Genomic DNA, 10,488 nt, shown 5'->3' with positions numbered 1-10,488 from the left:
CTAAAGCTAACTCTCTCCTCTGCTCTCATCCTTCTAGACCTATCGGCTGCCTTCGATACTGTGAACCATCAGATCCTCCTCTCCACCCTCTCCGAGTTGGGCATCTCCGGCGTTGGATTGCGTCCTACCTGACAGGTCGCTCCTACCAGGTGGCGTGGCGAGAATCTGTCTCCTCACCACGCGCTCTCACCACTGGTGTCCCCAGGGCTCTGTTCTAGGCCCTCTCTTATTCTCGCTATACACCAAGTCACTTGGCTCTGTCATAACCTCACATGGTCTCTCCTATCATTGCTATGCAGACGACACACAATTAATCTCTCCTTTCCCCCTTCTGATGACCAGGTGGCGAATCGCATCTCTGCATGTCTGGCAGACATATCAGTGTGGATGACGGATCACCACCTCAAGCTGAACCTCAGCAAGACGGAGCTCCTCTTCCTCCCGGGAAGGACTGCCCGTTCCATGATCTCGCCATCACGGTTGACAACTCCATTGTGTCCTCCTCCCAGAGCGCTAAGAACCTTGGCGTGATCCTGGACAACACCCTGACGTTCTCAACTAACATCAAGGCGGTGTCCCGTTCCTGTAGGTTCATGCTCTACAACATCCGCAGAGTACGACCCTGCCTCACACAGGAAGCGGCGCAGGTCCTAATCCAGGCACTTGTCATCTCCCCGTCTTGATTACTGCAACTCGCTGTTGGCTGGGCTCCCTGCCTGTGCCATTAAACCCCTACAACTCATCCAGAACGCCGCAGCCCGTCTGGTGTTCAACCTTCCCAAGTTCTCTCACGTCACCCCGCTCCTCCGCTCTCTCCACTGGCTTCCAGTTGAAGCTCGCATCCGCTACAAGACCATGGTGCTCGCCTACGGAGCTGTGAGGGGAACGGCACCTCAGTACCTCCAGGCTCTGATCAGGCCCTACACCCAAACAAGGGCACTGCGTTCATCCACCTCTGGCCTGCTCGCCTCCCTACCACTGAGGAAGTACAGTTCCCGCTCAGCCCAGTCAAAACTGTTCGCTGCTCTGGCCCCCAATGGTGGAACAAACTCCCTCACGACGCCAGGACAGCGGAGTCAATCACCACCTTCCGGAGACACCTGAAACCCCACCTCTTCAAGGAATACCTAGGATAGGGTAAGTAGGGTAGGTAATCCTTCTCCCCCCAACAAGATTTAGATGCAAGTGGCTGTTCCACTGGTTGTCATAAGGTGTATGCACCAATTTGTAAGTCGCTCTGGATAAGAGCGTCTGCTAAATGACTTAAATGTAAATGTAAATGTATTTAATAGAACACTTTTTTATTATTTATTTTAAATATGCAAAACCTGTTTGTTTAATTCTGTTGAGACATTTATTGGCTAAATTACATTTTATCAGTCTTTTTAATTGTGTGCTCCATATTTAGTTTAAGCTAGGTTATATGTAGGTCTGTATATGATATATATGATTCTATTTCTGTAATTTGTTGTGTATAGTATGCACTTGCCTTTGTTGGTAATTACAGCAATAAGGTTTAAACCAGTTAACAATTGTTGTATTTCATTCAGTTGAGACATTTTCTTAGGCCAAATTAAGTTCCAACTTATGGTGTTTGCTGCAATATAATGGCCTGTTCTTACTTTATATTCCCTATAAACAATGGCTTGACTTTTGATATTACACTCAAGTTTACAAACTTTTGTGAAGGTTTGGTGTGGTTATTATTAAGCTTTAGCTACTGCAAGCCTATGATATGAAGGCAGTTGCTCCAACTGACTCAGACAGTTGAACTTGAGGTGAGGAAGAATGTTTCAGGCCTACCAGTGATAAAACGTGCAGGGAGAGTGAGCTCCTCTGTGGTTCCTCTCGGTGAACCCTCAACCTTCTGGCCCATAGACCTGTTGAAAGTGCACGGTGATGAGCTTTACAGGGTGTTGAAAGTGCACGGTGATGAGCTTGATGGTAATTTCCAATAAATATCGAGGATCTTATTCTGGTGTCATGATGATCGATGCTTGACTGCCTTTTGCCCCAAAAAATATTCTCGCTCTTATCCATAATAATCTGATCATGTAGACTAGCCAACCAGCACATACCCACACTGTATCTACGGGCTGTTGGGGGTGATGATCGCATCTCTTCCAAAACAGATTACATGTCAGCAATAGTTTAGGAGCATCCTAAACTAGTTCAGCTTACTACAATCCACTGTGTCAACCACAATTCTTATCTGGTCTCTCGAGACATCTGCACTGCTGCACAAATGTCTTTGCTATTACATCAAGTTTGCCAACACTAACAAATGTGTATAAATCTGCTCATAAAAAAGGCACCCACTGATGGAAAAACATTGTGCGTGTGGTGTGCCACATATTCAACTGAGATGACAGAAGTGAACTAGTTATGGGCCACATTGCCTGTTCTTGCACAGTCAGTAGATGTATCTGCTATTGGCACATTATATGCTTGCTTCCATCAATGAAGGCCAATGGCAGTCTCTCAGTTAATCATCCATAGTTTTCACAGGCATCTCTGTCTGCTTGGTAAGCGGCCTCAATAGCACATCCTTATTCTTCAGCTCACTATCCCCGGTATAGAGGTTGTGCTGGTGGATATACTTGATGACAGAATCTGGGAGGAGGTACTTGACGCTGAGGCCTCGTCTCAGGGCCCGCCGGACCTCCGTGGCGCTGGTCTCGTTGCGGACCCACTCGCGCACTAGGAAGATGTTTCGCCAATGCCGTGAAAGTGTCTCCGACTCGTGCACGGCGAGCTCGGGCTCCAGGCCCCCCCGGCTGACACAGACCAGGCCGAAGCGGCTCGCCACCTCCTCCACGTGGTCGTCCAGCCACAGGCCCGGCACCTTGAAGGTGTCCAGGAAGTCAGCTCCGCACAGCAGCTTCAGCCTGGGAGAGGAGCCTGAGAGAGGGTCAAGAAAAGGAAGCGTTGGTGAATGGCGGCCTTTACACTGATGTCTCCCCTGGTCTCCACCCAAAAGAGACTTGGATGTGGCCATTATGTTGAAGTAAACATGAAAGCCAATGTTTTAATTGGTTTGCTGAGAGTTAGTTATTCATTCATTTGTTTTGCTGATTTATTTTTTTCTACTGCTTTTTTCTAAACCATGTAATCCATGCCTCACTAGAATGAGCCATTTTCTTCATAAATATAGGTGTTAACCAGATGTAACCCCATGCCAGCTGACCACCAACACAGTACGACATAACCGAGCATTCGGATTACATCCCTAAATCCATTTAATTCAATATTGTATTTCCCGTGGCACAAACCTTCCGATCCGAAGTGCGCGTGAACAAAAGCTAATGTTCTTTATCTGCGTTCGCTAGCACTGCAGTGTAATAACACAGTGCACACATTTAGCACAGGCACACTATATGGGATTGTGAAAATCCATTACCCTTCTTTGTGTAAGAGCTTGTTGTAAAGAAGTGACAGGACATGAATTTTGGGTTTGGGATTTGGAGTCATGATTTGTGCAGATAAACCATCGTAACCTGTATGTATGTATTGACAACGTGTTGACCAAACCCTGGAATGACAGACAGTTCATGAGTAGATCAGTCTCATGATTAAACTGACAATGAACAAAGAAATAAACCGTTTAATATAGAAGTTTAGTTTGTCATGAGAACTACAGATTTCGGTCTTAACCTGGAACTACATACACCACACATGGAACTCAGTAACTCATTTCAATTAGTTAATGAATTTCATGTGTGGTATCTCAGTTAATGAATTTCATGTGTGGTATCTCAGTTAATGAATTTCATGTGTGGTATCTCAATTAGTTAATGCATTTCATGTGTGGTATCTCAATTAGTTAATGCATTTCATGTGTGGTATCTCAATTAGTTAATGCATTTCATGTGTGGTATCTCAATTAGTTAATGCATTTCATGTGTGGTATCTCAATTAGTTAATGCATTTCATGTGTGGCATCTCAGTTAATGCATTTCATGTGTGGTATCTCAGTTAATGCATTTCATGTGTGGTATCTCAATTAGTTAATGCATTTCATGTGTGGTATCTCAGTTAATGCATTTCATGTGTGGTATCTCAGTTAATGCATTTCATGTGTGGTATCTCAGTTAATGCATTTCATGTGTGGTATCTCAGTTAATGCATTTCATGTGTGGTATCTCAGTTAATGCATTTCATGTGTGGTATCTCAGTTAATGCATTTCATGTGTGGTATCTCAGTTAATGCATTTCATGTGTGGTATCTCAGTTAATGCATTTCATGTGTGGCATCTCAGTTAATGCATTTCATGTGTGGTATCTCAATTAGTTAATGAATTTCATGTGTGGTTTATGTAGTTCCAGGTCAGACCGAAAGCTGCTCATGACTACCTAAACTTCTAGAGCTCTGCCTCCATTTTGTCCAGGTTTATGAAGCACTTGTACCTCTTCAGCGTTTGCACTTAAAAAAAAAAAAGGGGGGGGGGTAGGCATTGGTTTACCATTTATGTTTTATTCCCTGCTACACTTCAACATAATGTCCAACACTCATCTTTGGGGAGAAGATGCTACAGAACTCTGGGATTAGGGAAATTCTGATAGAGTTCTTTCTGATATATCCACCAGCCTTTGATAGGAATGGTGTGCGTGTGTATGACTGGCTCCATTTACACAGTCTTCCCTGGTCCGCCCTGTAACCTACATAATGATCTGTTCATGCCACACCAACCCCCTCATCCTCTAAACATCATTAGCTTTAATGAACATGCTGCTTCCATAGAGCTGATTTCATAGAGCTGAATGTGTAAAGGGGATAAAGGATTACTTAGTTGCTTTAAGAGGAAAAAACAGATCCTATACATATTTCAACCTTAATAAGATTCAAACTAGGCTATTAACGAGTGAGTAAAGGACACCAGTGCCAAGGTGGAGGTTTATAATTAATAGAGGATGATTGCTGTTTATTATCTATGCAGTCACTTTACCCCTACCTACATGTACAAATTACCTCCACTAACCAGTGCCCCCGCACTTTCAATCGGTACCGGTACCCCTTGAAGAGCCTCGTTATTGTTGTTTTATTGTGTTACTTTTTATTTAATTTTTTTTACTTTATTTTATAAATATTTTCTTAACTCTTTTTCTTGAACTGCATTGTTGGTTAAGGGCGTGTAAGTAAGCATTTCTCAGTAAGGTCTACTACACCTGTTGTATTGGGTGCATGTGACTAATACAATTTGATTTGATTTGCAGCTCAGTTGGTGCCGAGAGAGGCCCAGTTCCATTTCAGTCCACTTCCCATAAAACAGAATTGTGTTGAGTGTTGAAGGCCAATTTCAACTGTTGTTAAATATGTCTCATGTGGTTGTTCAAGTGTGAGTACAGCTAATTTGATTTGTTCTTTCAACTACTTTTATAGTTGATTGATAACTTCAAAATACTACTTGGATCACCATGGGCCCACAAAGGGACAGGTAAAGAGCAGCACGCATCTCCAGAGCCACACGTTGCAGACCTCTCCAATCCTTTTAGATCTTTGAACATAAAAGGAGAAGGGGCTAGAATGGGCCTATGCTACAGAGTGCAAGGTCAAGGAGGGTCTTACTTGTGAGATGATGGGGGTTTGTGGTTGGACCACTGTCCTTCCCTGTGCCCTCTTGGTACTGCTTCAGTATCCGACCATAATGGTACCTGCCAGCAGGACAATGCAAAGGGAGATGACATATGACAAATGCAAAGAAAACCAATAAAGGAATATGCTGTTGAGAGCAAAAGCCTCTTACAGATGTTCTAGAAGATTTGTGTTTTGGGTTACGTGATCCCATAGGTTTCAACAGCCCTGCTCCAATGTGGACAACAGGCCACTTGATGGCTTTAATCAGACGGCTCGCTCAACAAGGGAATTTGTCAGAGCAGAGGGGACAAGGAGAGGGTTGTATAATGCATCACAAGTGGGAACAGCACTTCAGCTGCGTGTGCATTTATGTGTGTGTGTGTGTGTGTGTGTGTGTTCGCACGGGTGCACATAGTCGTTGAGTACATATAACTAAATGCATGTCATGTTTATGTGTAACCCTAAATGAAAGGTTGCTGGTCCATTTATGTGACTTGTAAATCAAATCAATAGTGAGTGCCATTGTGGGAGATAAACACTCAATATCCCACGCATGTAAAGTGGAGGTAACTTTCAACTGGTTGATCAATATCAAATGCAACTGTGTCCCATATCCACTTAATCACTATGGCAACATGTTACAATAGCAACAAACTCAGCCAGCAGCAAGGGGTCTGACCCCAGGAAAGACCCAGACCTGGTATGGGCCCCATGTTGCCGCAATATCCCTGGAATCTCTGGCATCGCAGCCTTAAATCTGACGTGGTTTCTGGCACAAAGAACATTTGGCATGGAGCAGCAACAGAGGGGATTTTTACCCAGGGAGCTCTATTGCCTTCCTATTGTGAACAGGCTTGTGGTGCGGGAAGAGGAGATTCTATGGAAGAGATGAAGCTAATGAAGAGCTAAAGAATGAGGGCTGGGAAGTACGACATGGGAGGACATAAATTAAGGCTCCGGACCAGTGTACACCTGGTATTACAATGTTATTGGATGTTGTTCATATTCAGTAGAATTGGATGTTTATGGACACGTGTAGAATAGAGTACATGCATTGTGATCAGATCTGATGGACCACAACAGTCATGTAAATGTAGTTGTAACGGTCTTCAGATGAAGTGGGAAATTCTGATCATGAACGTGGACAGTTGAGGCATGATGTGACATCATGTTGGGAGACATTTTAATACAGGGTGTGGATGCAAACTAAGCCCTTAATGAGATTGTCTAAATAATTTGTGATAGGATTATCAAAGTTATTTTTAATGTCAGGTCTAGACGGGATCTGTCTGGCTGAAAAGGAGGATGAAGCTCTGACTGGCAGATTCAATTAAGTCTTTCTGCATGCTGAGATGCTTTACAAAGGGAATTAGACATTTTTACAACGTGATTATTTCATGAATAAAGTAGAGCTGAATTGAATGATTTTGTAAGTAAAACCCTATTATTGGAAATAAAAAACATCCAGTAAAAGATACCATGGTTAGTATTGACCACTTGTACACACTAATGTTTGAGGTGGAATCCTGACCCATCAAATCTTAGATAAAAGCTCTGAATCCTAGTGTGTTATTTTTAACAAAAAACTTAACGTTATGAAAGGGTTACACTCAGCGGCTAACTTGCAGTGACGACTGTGGTGCACATGACCAGTGGCATCACAAGGCAATGCTGATTCCACAAAATCTCCAATAACATACATTTTTAGTGTACTGTAGTTCACTGCTCATCAAAGCAGTAATAAACTTCTCAAAACGTTTCTTCAGAGAGAAGCCATTTTGGGGCTGTGATTTACTAGTAGTTACTTAATCAATTAGTTTAAAAGGTTGAAACTGTGAAAATGTGTGACTGCACACCTCATTGTGACCACTGTCTCTGTCCAGTCGGGCTGCTGGCTCTCCCAATCGTCAACGGAGACCCAGTCTGAACTCTGCAGTGCCAGCCTCGCCATAGCGATGCGGTGCTTGGCCAACACCAGGCCCTGCTTGCCATAGCCGTCACTCACCGGAGACACAATCCCGCCCACCACCTGGAACTGACCTGAAAAGGGGTGAATCATTGGTTGACGAGACTCTTGATTCTCCCCACTCTTTGACATTGGGCAGATTGGATTATACTGAGTCACAGGGCACCGGTCTATGGCCCGTGACGTGAACGGGCAAAAGCAGTGACTGAGGAGCGCCCTCCTCAAATCTAACAGTAATCTGCGCCGCTCGGTCATGGTGTCAACAAGGAAGCACGGTGCATCATCCAGAAACATACAACATATCTTTTCCATAAAAATATGTTTGAAAATGTTAAAATAGTTTTCATTGAGAAGGCAGCTAAAGCGTCTTTATCTAAAGCAATCTCTTTTGCATGTGAAAACACAGAATCCTACTCATTACTCAACGTGCTTAATTTACGTCACTTTTGTTTTGAGCCGACTTCACCTTGGGTTTTGAACAGGGCACCTGGCTCAAGCCCAGAACGCAGCCCGGTTCCAGAATGAATGCAATGAACTTTCACCCGGTGCAAAACACACCGAATTGAATCCCCTCAATGCTATATTGTCTTCCTTATTGCACAATTTTCCCAAGTCTACAACATGGGAAAATATAACAAAGCTTTAGTCACCACGCAATTTAATACTATACAGCTTATTCTGTACAATGTTTACATTCTCACAGGTCAGCTGACATCTTATGCCCCCAGGGTCCATGGGAAAATAAGAACATTATTTATTCCAACTGAAGTGCAGTACTGTTTATTTGGTCTATATAAATAGACTAAATGTGTAGGCTCATGTCAAGGCACAAGGTGTAAAGTAGTGTGCACAGCTCTATCTGTACAGATGACAATTGATACTTAACCACAATGTAAATGCTCGTGAAAGCTTCACAGAAACCCTTTGGGGGACTTCTACCTTCCACTGTCCCGTAATCACACTGATGAAATAAACATACAGGTGCATAATACAAGTCTAGGAGGCAACACGAACATAGCAAATTAATATAGGGTCTCTATGGTGCACGACCTGTCTGGTGCAGGTGATCCCTGGCCAGCTCGAACAGCCGCATGTGCTGGTTGGTGATGGGGTTGAAGGAGCCGCAGGCCAGGAGGACCAGCGGAATGCGGGCAGACATCTTTGTTGTCTCAAACCATGGTCACCCCCACAGAACACTGAAAAGCAGCAGAACACAGAATTACAGATGAATGGGAAATGTATTCAATAACACCAGCAATGCTGATAATATACTGTAGCAATGCCTGAATAAACAGAATACTTGATGCAGATTATCTCTCATAGGTGGTCAAAGTACTGAAGGGCTTAAATTGACATTAAGGAGGTTTACCAGTGTGGCCAAATTTGAGGTATGAATCATGGTAACTATGATGTGATATTTGGCTTGAGGTAGTAGCTATATAGCATTGAGCTATATTGAATTGGAGTGTGACCAGTGGTGGAAAACGTACATGGTCATACTTGGGTAAAGTAAAAGATACCTTAATAGAAAATAACTCAAGTAAAAGTCACCTTGTAAAATACTACATGAGTAAAAAGTATTTGTTTTTTAAATATACGTAAGTATCAAAAGTAAATGTAATTAATCAAATATACTTAAGTATCAAAAGCAAAAGTATAACTAATTTCCATTTACTTATATTAAGCAAAACCAGACACTACCATTATCTTTTTTTACAGATAGCCAGGGGCACACTCCAACAGACATAATTTACAAATGAAGCATTTGTGTTTGTTTAGTGAGTGTGCCAGATCAAAGGCAGAAGGGATGACCAGGAATGTGCTCTTGATAAGTGCGGGAATTTGACTATTTTCCTGTCCTACTAAGCATTCGAATTGTAAACAAGTACTTTTGGGTCTTAGGAAAAATGTGTGGAGTAAAAAGTACAATATTTTCACCAGGAATGTAGTGAAGTATAAATAGTCAAAAAAAGTAAAGTACAGATACCCCCAAAAATTACTTTAGTACTTCAAAGTATTTGTACTTAAGTACCTTACACCACTGAGTGTGACATAGCTACATACAAGGTACATTTTCCAACGAATACTACGGAACGCGTCAAAAAACATTGACGAGGCACTTACAGGTAGTCTCGCAAGGCGACACCGGAGACCCCTCACGTACAACTTCTATGATAGTTTTAATTTGTTCTAATTTAAACTGCACATGCCGGAAAACGCGACTGGTTATTCAGCTACAATAACAGTCAAAACTATTTTCAACAACTAGCTAGTCTTTTCTTGCTACCCAGCATCGTTGAGAACCTTTGAGGTATGGCAACGCGAGACTAGTAGCTACCTAGTCCGTTCAACCCAGTCCGCCTTATATAAAGGGTAGTTGGCGGTATGTATCAGGCGGCTACAGGTGATTTGACATTGATAGCGGGCTAGCTAGCAGTAACCAGGCTAGCTATAATACACACATCGAATGTCTTACTATGATTATGCTATATTATATAGTACAAAGAAATGACATATTCATTCAAATATTTTAACGCCAATGGTAGCTGCAACCAATAACATCGTTACCTTTTCCCACTTGTACTATTTTGTTTGCGTAAGGTTCTTGTGTTACACTTTTTGTCTTCCCCAGTTTGGAAAAACGTTGTATAAAGGTTCTGTAGTGGTATGGTAGGATAGTGACAACTAGTGGCAAAAATAGAGAACTGACGTTATGTTATTTTTTTTCATGCCGAAAGAACACAAGGTGTTTGAGGTCTGGGTTCTTCACATGAAACTGAATGCCAAAGTTCTACACATCAAGGAAGTAAAAATGTGTTTGTTTCTGTTCAAACAGCTGACACAAAGCTCAGACACCCATACATACCCCACAAGACATGGCACCAGGGGTCTCTTCACAGTCCCCAAGTCCAGAACAGACTGGGAAACATGCAGTACTACATAGAGC

The 10,488-nt window shown here is 42.6% G+C and overlaps 1 protein-coding gene across 2 annotated transcripts; it reads right to left on the bottom strand.

The window, feature by feature from the left end:
• Positions 1-1,175: 1,175 nt before the first annotated feature.
• Positions 1,176-10,162, bottom strand: nmnat3 (nicotinamide nucleotide adenylyltransferase 3). Of its 2 annotated transcripts, none has more exons than XM_035787744.2 (5): positions 10,110-10,162; positions 8,592-8,737; positions 7,432-7,615; positions 5,567-5,652; positions 1,176-2,901 (listed from the first exon to the last, which is right to left on the bottom strand). In XM_035787744.2, the coding sequence occupies exons 2-5, from the start codon at positions 8,698-8,700 to the stop codon at positions 2,486-2,488; spliced, it is 795 nt and encodes a 264-aa protein (XP_035643637.1). In that variant the 5' UTR covers positions 8,701-8,737; positions 10,110-10,162; the 3' UTR covers positions 1,176-2,485. The 2 variants fall into 2 exon arrangements, with proteins under 2 accessions (XP_035643637.1, XP_035643638.1); XM_035787745.2 differs by lacking the exon at positions 10,110-10,162 and adding an exon at positions 9,666-9,886.
• Between the last annotated feature and the right edge of the window lie 326 nt (positions 10,163-10,488).

Source organism: Oncorhynchus keta, chromosome 15 (assembly GCF_023373465.1).
Source record: "Oncorhynchus keta strain PuntledgeMale-10-30-2019 chromosome 15, Oket_V2, whole genome shotgun sequence".
Classification (NCBI taxonomy): Eukaryota; Metazoa; Chordata; class Actinopteri; order Salmoniformes; family Salmonidae; genus Oncorhynchus; species Oncorhynchus keta.
Note: the sequence above shows the minus strand (reverse complement) of the source record. Positions and strands in the feature narration are given on the sequence as shown.

Excerpts from the sequence above, each read along its gene's own strand:
- nmnat3 (XM_035787744.2), bottom strand. The coding sequence starts at position 8,700 with ATGTCTGCCCGCATTCCGCTGGTCCTCCTGGCCTGCGGCTCCTTCAAC. Across the intron at positions 5,653-7,431 it reads GAGACAGTGGTCACAATGAG|GTACCATTATGGTCGGATAC; the intron begins GTGTGCAGTCAC and ends TCCTGCTGGCAG. Across the intron at positions 2,902-5,566 it reads AAACCCCCATCATCTCACAA|GCTCCTCTCCCAGGCTGAAG; the intron begins GTAAGACCCTCC and ends ACCCTCTCTCAG.